This window comes from Gasterosteus aculeatus, chromosome 8 (genome assembly GCF_964276395.1).
Source record: "Gasterosteus aculeatus chromosome 8, fGasAcu3.hap1.1, whole genome shotgun sequence".
NCBI classification, from domain to species: domain Eukaryota; kingdom Metazoa; phylum Chordata; class Actinopteri; order Perciformes; family Gasterosteidae; genus Gasterosteus; species Gasterosteus aculeatus.
Window position 1 is genome coordinate 19,917,059 of NC_135695.1, and position 13,201 is coordinate 19,930,259.

The following is a 13,201-nucleotide window of genomic DNA, read 5'->3' on the forward strand; positions in this document are numbered from 1 at the left end:
ACGCGTCCGTCTCCCTCGTCTCATCTGCGCTCCCGCGGCAGCTGTGTCAACACCCGAAAAGGGCCCCCCCCCCCCCCCCGGGGGCCTTAAGCGAACCGACCGCGCGGCCATTGTGGAGCACGCCGACGGCTCCGTGAACCACGTCGATTCTGTTCCAATCAATCCGGGAGAGAGGGGGGAGGAGGGGGGAGGAGGGGAGGAGGAGGGGGGGCAGCCTGGTTTTGAGAGACCGGGCGTCAGTCAGAACGGATCCTCTAATCGCGTCTTTGGAAGAAGCGTTTCCTTCTCCGCCTCGTGAGCTTTTTTGATTGCGAGCGGGAGGAGAGCGCGCGGACGGCCAAGGAGCCGCGGCGTGGATGTTATTCTAGCGGTCAGGCTCTGTTTACCTTTCATTTGAACATTTCCCTGCGTCCCATTCCTGAGTTTTGTATGTTTTCCCTTCGCCCGGCCTGTTGTTTTGTGTCATAACAAAGTGAGTTATATTCCCTCCTCCCGATAAGTTTCCTCACCCCCTCTCTCTCTCTCACCCTCTCTCTCCCTGAGGCTCATTTCGCTGTTCACGTTTCCTCTGCTGGTCTGCGCCGTGTGAAATGTTTTCGGTCAAAGGGCTCGTCTCCCCAGGTACGTCAGCAGAGGCGTGAGCTCGCCGCGTGACGTCTGTAACATACCTCCGCCGATGCATCCGCGAGTTTGCGTCGCACACAAGCTGCTTCATGCTGCATTTCATCTCTTTCATCGGAGGGGGGGCGGCGGCGTGGCAGCTTTCTGTATGCTGCCTGCGTCCTCCTCTCGCTCCCTGTCAGTCCACGTCTGCGAGGGACTTGAGTTACATGAGGGGGTTCTGCTGCCGGACCCGCCGCGGGCTTGGCTTCCGGCCCCCTGACAGGGATCAGAGCGGAGGGGGTCACACGCACACACACAGTGAATCATGTGTTCCCTCCTTGACCTCCTGTGACTGAACTGTGCCACTGGCTAAACAGGGAGATTGTGCCCATTGGTGACAACACACACACACACACACACACACGCACACGCACACGCAAGTATGTTAAGACCAAGTACAGACAAGATGGTGACACCCTGGAGGGCCTCGGGCCGGTGGACCCGGTGTGACGTACTGGTGACTGGTGCCGCTTCAAGGGGAGGACGTCCCGGATTAGAAAGATGAACATTTTATTATGTTATTTTCCGGGGCCCGGCTCGCTAAATATGGACGTGGTGACAGACGGCGACCCGGAGCCGTGTCCCATCGGCCCTGACCTTTTCTCTCCCCCTCTCTCTCTGTGGCAGCGGTGATCACCTGCCGCGCTCAGACCGCACGCCAACACATGTGGGGGGAAAAAAAAACGCGAGGGCATACCGAACGACGCGAGTGCGGCGTGGAAGCAGCTTCGGGGGGGGGGAAGCGTGGCAGGCAGCGCGGCGCCGGACGGGGCTCAACGGCCCCGCGTTGTGAAAGCAGCAGAGCGGAAAGAGAGAGAGAGGGAGGTACCGCCCCCGTTGGTAAAGAGCGCTCGCTGCCCTTTGTGTGAGGTTTAGAGGAGGAGGAGGCGGGGGGGGAGACTGCTGACCACATCGACCACAGGCCTTTAACTCACGGCGCAAGCACTTTCTGCATGACCTTCACATTAGAGTGATCTAAAGTTCAGTCTTCAGACAAAAAGAAAAAAAGAAAGAAAAAGGCAAACCAGACGTGATGCTTCAGGGGGACAAAAGCCCGACACGGGGAGCAGCGCCTGATTAACGTAGCATTAGCTTTAGCTTCTTTGTACATTTCTACTTGAGATGAACTCTTAAGCATCTTCAGAGAATCCCCCCTGAAAAAAACGGGGGATTGCTTTTTTTTTCTTCTTTTAGGTTGCTTTTCATGTTTGCAGCGACGCAGCGCTCCCATTGCAAGGAATTCAAGAAAACAGGTTCCAGGCAGTTTGTTGCCACCTCCAGCATTCGGCTTGTTGACGGCCGCCGTTAAGACGATTCAAAAAAACAAATAAAAACAGGTTACCAGCGCTGCTCTGAATGTTCCCAGCGGGCCGTCTGGCCCGTCGCAGGCGTCTCTTCACCAAACATCGGCCCGGGCACTGATTACCTCCCCCGCCTCCCTCCCTCCCTCCTCTCCGGCTGTCTCTGAACACGTCTGCTGATGTCGTTTGCGCGTCGCTATTTCTTTATTTCGTAAAAAATAAATAAATGAATAAAAAGCGGCTCTCTTGGTCTCTGTCTCGGCGCGGGAGTTTGCAGTGTGGGCAGCGGGTGATGAACACAATGGAGAGAATGTAGAGGAGAGCAGCGAGGGGGAGTGGGGATGGAGTACAGCGCGTGGGTGAGCAGATAGGACTGCTGATGAGGGGGGGGAGGTTGGGTGGGGGGGGGGGGGGGGGGGGGCAGGTTAAGTCGGTGCCTACACAGGGCTCTATCCCACAGGCGCTCTCCTGTCTCCCACGCCTGGCCCCTCTAACCTGGCCTGGCTTCTGTTTAATGTCTGGCTCCGTCACACCTCGGCCCACTCCCTCGTGGTCTGCACGTCTGTGGAGCAAAGTACATTTCAAACTAGTTCTCTGAAGAAAAAAAAAACACACACACACACTGGAGAAGGCTTGAGTGTGGATATTCTTTTTTTTGGGGGGGGGGGGGGGGGGGGAGATTCTCATCTCTCAGGCAGCTTCTGCTCGTCTCCATCTTTGTCTCGGGTTTCTCCTGCTCTTCACTGTTTTCACCTCTGGCTCTATCCAATGCCAACGCTCCTTTAATTGCCGTTAGCTGAAACAGCAAATTGAGCAGAGTTAAATTTCTGGTGTTGATAAAGATAGAGTCAATCGAACTCTATTTGGAATTGATCTAAATCTCTATGTTGTTAAATCTGTTTGATTTCACACTGCACCACAAAAGAGTTGGTGTCAAAATGGAGTGTTATTACTGTTATTGTGAAACCAACTCTATGGGTCGTCAGTCTCTCAGCTCGGGTGTAAGGAGTGACTACTCTCTGGCATCGCGCGAACAATAATCTCGTGAGAGCAACAATCTGGCGGGATTCAAGTAATTTACCTGCACAACTCAACTGGAGCAACGAGCAGCACAACGTTTTCGAGGACAGTTTGTTCAAAATTGAAGAAAACGTGTTGCATTGTGTCGGTAAGTAACAGTTAATTAGATAACCTAATGAGTGCTATTATTATATACAGATGGACATATATTTAGACATTAGTAATATATTTATAGCCGCTCTAATGTAGGTTAACTGTTATGCTGCCACCTTTACTGCAGCCAGGCTAATGTCAGCTAGCTAGCAACCGTAACCTACGCTCAGAGCGGACAAACTACTGTACGGTAACTGGCAAGCTAACGTTGGCAAGCTAATTTTGCCAAGCTAACGTTAGCAAGAGTTTGTTTCTTCTACTTTCACACGTTTTCTGTTTACTGGTCTATTGAGTCTGACTGTGAGCAAAATAGAATTCCTGTTGAGTGTTTCAAGTTTGTTAATGTAACGTTAAGTTACGTGACGGTACTTTAGTAATGCCAACATTCTTTCAAATAAATAAATGCTAGTTAGCTGGCTAGCTAAGAGCCAGAACCGGTTCCCACGTCTTAGCTGCATGGAAGCAAATATTCTCATACGAGGACTGGGTATATGTATATCTAAATTACATTTTGATTATCAGAAGTGTCGGTAGTTAATATGAAGTTACTATCGGAAAGTTAATCGGAAGGACTCCTTTCTCAAATACGTTTTACTGTGCTTATAGTTACTCAACGCGCAGGGCTCAAGTTTTGAAGAATGGGAGGCTGAACGCTACGGCTGACCGGGCGTGGACACTACGTGCAGCGGTTACGGTTACAGACACCGTCTGGAAGGTTGGAGGGGAGCCAGCGCGGACTTTTTTTTCAGCGTGAGAAATACGATGTGTGGCGTAACACTTGACAATCATTGTCTTAAATACATATGATCTATCACTGGGTAGTAATTAAGGAAGAATATAATATGCTTAGTACTTTTTAAATGCATTATTTAAGATTGAGATTGTTTTGTTACTGATAGGTACATTTAAATTGTCTTTGTTCTGTCTGCCATTTTGTAGATCTGGATGTTGAGCTGGTTGCAGATCAAGCATCCTCCTCTGTATTGACATCGCTGTCCCCAACTTCATCCCATTCATCCTTGGTAGTGGCACAGACTGCACTATCCCCAGCTTTATCCCATTCATCTGATTCCACCGTTATTCTGGAGTCCACAAGAAAAAGGAAAAAAAAGAAAGAACCCAACAGGGTTAATGGACCAGAATGAAGCAAAACAGGTAGAGCTTTGAATAAATACATTTGAAATCCAAAATTAATTATTTTTTGTAAATGTATTCGCAGTATAAAGTAATGTCATTAGAAAAGTTAAATTCTTTAAAAAAAAAACTAATTTTTACCGTAAGCATGCCATAACAATGTAATATTTCTTGGCAGATGGTTGAGGGTGTTCTGAGGGCCAATCCAAAGGGTGAAGAAGTCTTCAATGAGTATGATAAGACTAAAACACTAATAAACACTAGTAAACAAATGGTGAACATCCTGGTTGCAGATATGATAGAGCTACATGGGTAAGAATTGCAGGTCACTTGGTTATGTCATGTGTTGTAGCTAAATAATGCTGTTCTGTATAAGTGGTAAGGGTGTATTTATTCTTACAAAACATACATGCTTAAAAGTAAACTATGACTTATTTTTAAAGGAGGGTTCCACCGTCAAGTGTAAGGACCAATTATGCACTGGGAATTGTGACTCTTTTTCCATACCTCCGTGATCCATTCTCCAAACTTGGATATGTAAGTTCTATCTGAAAACCAAATCAGTGTGATTTCAATATCTTCTTCACTTTTCTAGTTTGTACTCATCTTGTTTCAGATGAGTTTTTGTAGGTTGCTCACCCTTGCATTTTCAACCTGTTTTTTAAAATGTTTTGCAGTCTATTCACTGTCTACAATTTTTGTGTTGAGTAACTTATTCTTAAATTGAAGCATGAGATGCCTCTGTTTGGGTCTTTCTTTAAAAAGGAACACTACTATGATCCTGAGGGTAATACTGGCTTCATTTCACGGAGGATCAAGACGGTTCAACGCAACACCTTTGCTGGCTTGCGGGGTCGTTCCAAGACCGTTCTTCAGGATGGTCCAAAAACCAGGCGAGAATCTCTATCAACCTGCCAACAGCTATTTGGTGAGGAGTGCAAGGAGGCGATATCTACAATAAGACATTCCAGCGATGAATCTGTGGTCAAAGAGAAGATGAGAGCGACTTTCCAGTATCGACAGAAGATGGTTGGGGATGATGCATCATCTTCATTCCTGGATGTGTTCCCTCGTTTTCTTGATGTACCTGGATTGGTAAGAAAACTCTTTTGCTTTGGTTGTAGTTGTCCAGTGTAGAACAGTAATATAGTCCAGTGCAGAACAATATAATATTTTTCGGCACTATACTATAATCTCTTTAATCTTCTTTTCAATCTTCCATTTCAGTATTTGACCTTTCATTCATTTTGTGATGTATGCTTGAACCTGTATATTAAAATATTGTTTTCCTTGTTTATAGATCGACCAGGATTTCTCAATGATGTTTGGTGACGAAGTGTCTCAGAAGTTCCTGTCCAAGTGGTCAACTTTCTTCAAGCCAAACATCACAGACTGCAAGACTGCAAAGAATATGGATGAGTTGCTGTCAGCAACTGAATCTGAGTCTGAAGATAACAATGGTCAGTATAAAACGTTTTCTTGAAATATATATTTCAGTGTTGTACTAAATAAATACATTTTTTATGCCTTTAGGATGGGACAGTGATCTGTCTTCAATCCTTTTGCTGCTGCATCTACTCCCTCCAACTTCAAGGGGCCAGAAAAAAACTACCAAGATCAGTTCAGCTCAAGCAACCAGCCGTCTTGTTAGATATCTTACGGTATGCAAAAGTTCCTACACCAAGAATCCCTTAATAGATGTTGGGATTCTGAGACAGTTTTGCTCTGTATATCTGCAGAAATGTGATCAAGATGTTATAGTAATTTATGTCTCTTAACTGACCTACAGGAAGGAGCCAGTATTCCTACCTTCCTTGAGAGTGTCGACGCAAACAACCGTTCCTCCTTTGCATCGGTGAGCAAAAGAAGAATATCCAAAGGTTCTACCTTATTATCGACCGAAAACCACCCCCGTGCAAGGCACACACATCAGTGGCAGCTTTAGACATTACATTTGGACGCCTGTTCAAATGTTACAAGTACAAGGTGGGTCAGATATTACGGTACTGAGTACCAGGTTGGGTTGTACTTATGCACTGGATGTACCGATGATCTTCCTGTGTTCAAAAAGATCTGTGATATTATAATACATGAACAGCACGCTTTCATAATATCCTGTAATGTACAAACAATGTACTATGATGACCACTTTAGTGCATACTGTATAGAAGACCAAATGAATGTGTTTTCTGTCATATCTGTGAAGGCACTGACTTATTTTAGACCATTTGACAAGCAATGCTCTAATGACAATAGTCAAAGATACATAGTGCCTTATTGTTACATTTAGATAAATGTACAGCAATGAAAAAAGATTTGGTAATGTTGATGCATTTGAAGAAATAAAAATGTTAAAGTAGTGAACTTGTCATTCGTATTTCTAATTATTCACATTTCATTTAAAGATTTTTTTTTTGTGTGGGGGGGCGGGGCAGCAATAACACTTTATAGTGTTAATGGGGCAACTCCTTTTATAGTATGCACATCACACTATAAGAGTTAATTAATGACTCCGATGAGTATTAATTTCTAACACTACCCACTGGTGTTGAGAAACTAACGCTTGAGTATTGTTAAATTTCAACTATATAAGTGTTAAAATTAACTCTATAACAGTGTTAAAATGGCAACACTTTAAAAAGTGTTACATTGACACTGCGTAGTGTGGACCCCATGGGACACTTTAAAAGTGTTGAAATTAACTCCAATAGTGTTAATTTGAGTCTGTCCATTTTGCTGTGTGAATGCAAATTAATAATAAGTGGTATTTACGAGCGGTGGAAGGAATCTCCCATTGTTTCATTTCTGAATATGCGCACGTTAACTGATATTAAAACCCTATTTACATCCCTTCTGTGCGCGGCCACGGAAGGGCGTGATCGCTGTAGATGCCGGTGGCGAGTTCCCGCCGTCACGAGAGCCCGAACAGGATGTTCCGTCGGAGCGGCGGGTTCCCTCCTCGTTGCTCATCGTTTCCTTCGCGTTGGCCGGGAAGCAGGTAACACTTTTATCAACCGACGGTCTGCATAATCACTGCGATATTCAAATCCACATGAGAGCTGCATGAGGAGATTAATAGTATTGACAAATCCTAATTAGCGTCATGCTGAATCAAATGATTAATGCGAACAGTTGTTAGGGAGGTAGTGTGTGTCTAAATAGACCCAGAGGCTAGATAATACGCTAATAGACTATGACTCACACTAGCACTGTTTTAATGAGAAATAGACAGAAACAGGGAGTGATGAAGGGAGAATGACAGCAGAACAGAGAAGGTAAGAAAATGGAGGGTGAGAGAAAAAGAGGGTGTTTTGCGTTGCTGCTGTTGTCTGCCTGCCTTCCTGCCACCTCGCCTGGCTCCCCGCAATGTTTTTACACCTCGAGTTTTAAGCAGCGATGGGATTAGTTTTGTAGGATTGTTGGCTTGCATTGTGCGCTGAGAGGATAGGCGGCGAAATCCCTTTTTCAGCCACCGCTACTTATCCATGTCCCTGTGTTGTCTCTTTCAAACAGAAGCGCCTCGCTCTACACGCATGTAATCTAGGTGACAAGACGGGATGAAAAGAGAATTGAATGCGTATGAAGGGAGTGAAAATGGGACGGCTGACAGACGGGAAGGAGGCAGCGAGGTGAGAGGAACGGAGTCGGGAGGAAAAGAGGTGGGGAGTGTGTGTGACTCCGCGGTGCTCAGGTAGCCCACTTTCCTTTGCCTTTAAAAAGCCGGTGCAGGCCCCATAACACAGGCGCGGTGCAGTTATGTCTGACATCGCCGTGTGAATAATTCATCCTCAACTCTGTGCGTGAATTATTGATGACTGAAAGAATACAGATGGGGGGAGGTGGGGGCAGGAAAAACAGCAGTCTCGGGGGATGGAGCATGATGCAAGAAGGAGAAAATAATTATGATTTCATCATTATTTACAATTTCTTTCCCAATATGAAAAATGTGACAATTAGAATTATTTCTATTACTGTGCATTTAAACTTACAGTGTTATTCCTATCTCGCATTTTAACACATATATACATATTTATTGAACGGTTGGTTGGATGTTTTGTTGGGTGTTTGGTTCAAAGGATGGATGGGTGGATGTTTGTTTGGATGGATGAATGGTTGGATGGACGGGTGGATGAATGGTTGGATAAATAGATGGGTGTTTGGTTGGATGGGCAGATGTTTGGTTGGATAGATGGATGGCTGTATGATTGGATAGATCGATGTATGTATGGTTGGATGGATGGATGAATGGTTGGATGGATCGATGGATGGTTGGATAGATCGATGGATGGTTGGATGGATGGATGAATGGAGGATGAATGCTTGGATAGATCGATGTATGTATGGTTGGATGGATGGATGGATGAATGGTTGGATGGATAGATGGTTGTATGATTGGATAGATCAATGTATGTATGGTTGGATGGATGGATGAATGGTTGGATAGATGGATGGATGATTGGTTGATTGGATGGACGGATGGTTGGATAGATGGTTGTATGATTGGATAGATCAATGTATGTATGGTTGGATGGATGGATGAATGGTTGGATAGATGGATGGATGATTGGTTGATTGGATGGACGGATGGTTGGATAGATGGTTGTATGATTGGATAGATCGTTGTATGTATGGTTGGATGGATGGATGAATGGTTGGGTGGATCGATGGATAGCTGGATAGATCGATGGATGGTTGGATGGATGGATGAATGGAGGATGAATGGTTGGATAGATCAATGTATGTATGGTTGGATGGATGGATGGTTGGATGGATAGATGGTTGTATGATTGGATAGATCAATGTATGTATGGTTGGATGGATGGATGGATGAATGGATGGATGATTGGTTGGATGGATGGTTGGCTAGAAGGGTGGCTGGTTGGGAGTAATGGAACAAAGCGACCTCCCTCCCCCTCTATCTCTTGTTAACTTTATTATCCCCCTTCTGCAGCACTCAGAATGATACTTGCGTGTCTTCCTGTGAGTGTAGCTGTGTGTGAGTGTAGCTGTGTGTGCGTGTGTGTGTGTGTGTGTGTGTGTGTGTGATGCCTGCTCAGGGAGGCACGGGGCCCAGACACTTGGAATCATTTAGTGAGAATTTCGAGTGTGGGAGGAGAGGAATGTGCGCCCAGATAAAAGAAAGAAAAGTGAAAGAAAGATATAGCAAAGAGAGGGGGTGGAGAGTGCGAGAGATAGACACAGATATAGACGAGAGAGAGAGAGAGAGAGGGCAGGCAGGCAGGGAGAGTGTGGCAGGTGAGGAAGAGGTGGTGGGAAGATGGGAGGGGGGATGCGCCACCTGAGAGAGAAACGTTTCGAGTGGAGGAAGACAAGCGGAAGTCAAAGACGAGGTGGGTGAAAGGGAGGCCGCTGAAGAGGGAAACAAAGCGAGCGAAAGGGCGGCGGAGATCTGGAGCAAATGACAGACAGTGGGAGCAGCAGGGAGAGAAGAAAAAAAAGAAAAGTACGAGCTGCCCACTCCTTACCTACTGTTCTCCATTAAGCTGATTTTTTTCAAATGGCTCTTGCAGGTCTCGCTTGGGGGGAACATCTATTCCTATCACAATGCTGCCTACACACAGCGCAGTGACAGGCGGAGAGAGAGAGAAAAGAGGGAGGCCACAAGTGTAAAACTAAAGAAATAAATAAATGAAAAGGATAAGTGGAAAAGGAAAGGAGTACGTGCGACTGAGAGCACAAGAAAAAAGTACATTTTCTGTAGCTTTTATTATTAATAACACAGAATAAATCCGCTTGAAGCTCGTCTACTCTCTGTTCAGTGACTCGGTGGCGAAGAACAAATCTCTCTTCAAATCAACGGCGCCCCCCCACCCCCGTGTGTTCCTTTTAAATGTTGTTAACTCCCTTTCCCGTAGATCTTCCTTTATTCCTTTCGCTGCTCACTAATACACCCTCACACGTTGCCTCCTCGGGCTTCCGGTCTCTCGTCCCTTCCCCGGTCAGCATCCCTCTCTGTGGCGTCTATGTGTGAGTCTGTGTATCTGTAGGTGTGTGTACTCGCACTGTGTCTGCAGGGAAGCCAGAGAATTCCCATGCAATCCAAAGGAACGTTTCTGGGAGCCGCTCCGGTGCAGGTATGTACACCGATACCAAGTACCGCTCCGGCGCCAGCGCTGGACGACCGAGCCGTTTGACTCTAGCAATGCTCTGCCCTCTTTGTAAAACTAACTGTAGGATATAAATCGGCACGTGGTAGCGGCATTGGAGAATGGAAGCCAAAACGCAAGCAGGTTTCATCACGCGGGGACGAGAATGGTCGATTCAGCTGGTTTGAGGGAAACAAACTGATGTGACAAGAAAATGCTGCCATCAGTCTGCACAATCATGTTTGTCGCACAGAGAACGGGTATTTTTGGAGTAATGGGCGTTGGAATAGTAGGTGTTTGTTTTTGATGTAACAGGCTGACGGGCAAAAGGAGAGGGGGGGGATGTGCACAGACACAGTCGCCAAATAGAGGACTCGGGTATGAAAAACACGGGAAGCTTTTGTGCATATTTGTCACGAGGAAAAGCTGTCTGGTAGAAGAAGCATTCCATTGAAGCTTGATGCAGGCTCAAAAGGCAGCGGGGTTTGATTGAAAAGTGTCCGTGCATGCAAATCCGCCATCGGCCTGCTGACCCGGCTGAAGACGCAGACCCTGAAAACAACAGAAAATCGGCAGCCATTGTTCCCTATTGACGAGGAGCGATCCCCTGCCAGCAAGTCAAGATGATTGCCATCCAAAATCAATCCCCAGGACTAACTCCTTGCCGTTCCTCTATCTTCCAGGGAATAACATGCGCAGGCTTTGAATGAAAAACTTAATGAAGAATCAGGAGTTCCATTGATGGACGCCGGGCGCTATTGACCAGCTAGGGGTCACGGAATGGACTGGGCACGGGGCTGACCTTCATAGGCTCCCGGCAACGAGGCGGGCACATTCAATCTCACTTGACCCACTCAGCTTTGACCTTTGACCCCCCCCCCCGGGCAACGCTCCCCTTGTGTGAACTCTCACCTCGGCGGGGGATAGATGGCTCTTGACCGTCGCCTCGGGCCTTCGGGGGGCCGACGGAGGGACTGCGCGGGGGGGCAGCTGACCTCAGCGGACGCGGGGCGTCCGACCGGTGCTGATGTGGGACATTTACGCTGCCGTCGGATCCGATATGAGAGGAGGGGGACGAATCAAATGTTCAGTCATTTAATCCTCTCCCCGAACTCCACGCTGGAAATGAGACGGCGAACTTCCAGACTTTTCCCAACTTCAAACTCGAGAATAAGAGAGGGAATTCTTTTCAAGCTCCCCCGATCTATTTGTGTCACACGCGGATGCCTTCTTCTCCACACTTCAAACCAGGTCCCCGCATTGTGATCCTTTAGTTATTGTGGCTCTGTTGCGTAGTTTAACAAGTCAGATCACTAATCCTTTTACGCTGGAGCGGCGTCGCGGCGTCCGCCTCTGAAAGTTGAGCTGCCCCGCGTTCTAATCAGCAAGGTAAAGTTCTCTGATCTTGGGTTGGAAAAGCTTCCTGGGCTTCCGCTTTGGGGACGATAGTGTGCACGGCAGCGGCTTTGTGGTCTAAAAACTCCTTCCAGCGTCTGCTTTGCCGTTGCTCCGCTTTTTCGGTATTAGGCCACTTACAAAAACAGACATTTTTTCAATCCTCATTCCCATATGCCTCATTCTGACGTTGGGCCTGAACTTCTGAATTTAAAACACACGCTTGCAAACCGCACACACACTAATGAATACTTGGTGTCTAAGTGGGTGTCAGGATGAGATGTTGAGGGTGTTATAACAGCAGTGAGTCACCGTCAGCAAACGGAACACAACAGGACGCTGAATGCCGAGTCTGAATGCGCTGTGCTGTTATTAAGGGCGCGGTAGACAAGATGACAACGGCTGCACCTCGGCCTGCGTTCCGGGTGGCTCAGTGAAAACAGGCCTGCACCCAAAGTCAGGACTCAGAGAGCCGGCCGGTGAAATACGTGATCAACCCACTGCAGCAAAGTCGAAACACGAGTAATTCTTCCTGTTCTCTGGTCTCAAAGTCAATGGTTTTTGGTGAAGTGTCTCGTCGTGCAACCGGTATGCAGGGTATATTCTCACGAAAAGGTGGCGTTTTGGATTAAAATAAAGTTAAATAAGTCAACGTTGTCTGTGTTTCATCTGACCCGTCCATCCTCCTCTTGATGCAGGTTGCTGTGTCTAATCAAGACACAAACGGGTTTACACTGGGTTTAGTCCATAGCCTGCTGCACACACACACACAGTCGGGGGTGGATGAGTAAAAGCCTCACGTTATAAATATCTCCGGCAATTCATTAATCATTTTGAAGCAGTGCAATTTCTTATAAAAACAATAGGTGTCCCTTTTGTAAAGTATCTCCCAGTGTTTCTGTCTTAGCATGTGTTTTTCTTTATCTTCCAAGCGTGCATATGGCATGCATGTTGTGCGTTTGCTAGTGCTAATAGTCTATTTGCATGTGTTTTTCTCAGGTTGCGATGCGTCGTGTACTGAGCTCTCATGGCCGCCGCTCTTGCACCATTATTCATTCATCACAATCCCGTCGGTGGGGAAAAAAGTAACACGGGCTCGCTTTACGCAAGGAAACAACCAAATGGTGCTTTACCTCAAAGCTCTTCAACAGATCGCAAGCACTTACAAAAACTGATGGGGAATATTTTAAGACTGGAACTAAATTCCTCGTTAGTTTGCGGCTATGAGCAAACTCGCGTCTCACAAAGACACTTCGGCTGCCGGCATTCGTTGTGAGAGACAGGTGCTGCGGTCCAGCTCAAAGGCTTATTCATCCCAGAACGTTCCCAGTACAAGAATACAACCCTCTGTGTGTGTGTGTGTGTGTGTGTGTGTGTGTGCGCTTGTTCTTTCATTTCCCATTTCTCACATCTCACGTCTGTGGTTTC

The 13,201-nt window shown here is 46.6% G+C and overlaps 1 protein-coding gene across 1 annotated transcript; it reads left to right on the plus strand.

Annotated features, from left to right (window-relative positions):
- The first annotated feature begins 4,152 nt into the window (after nt 1-4,152).
- On the plus strand, nt 4,153-6,631 carry LOC144411486 (uncharacterized). The gene is made up of 7 exons (XM_078108638.1): nt 4,153-4,292; nt 4,450-4,583; nt 4,715-4,808; nt 5,037-5,366; nt 5,572-5,731; nt 5,805-5,932; nt 6,061-6,631. Exons 1-7 carry the CDS (start codon nt 4,269-4,271, stop codon nt 6,214-6,216), a joined length of 1,026 nt encoding a protein of 341 aa, XP_077964764.1. The 5' UTR covers nt 4,153-4,268; the 3' UTR covers nt 6,217-6,631.
- The last annotated feature ends 6,570 nt before the right edge of the window (nt 6,632-13,201 follow it).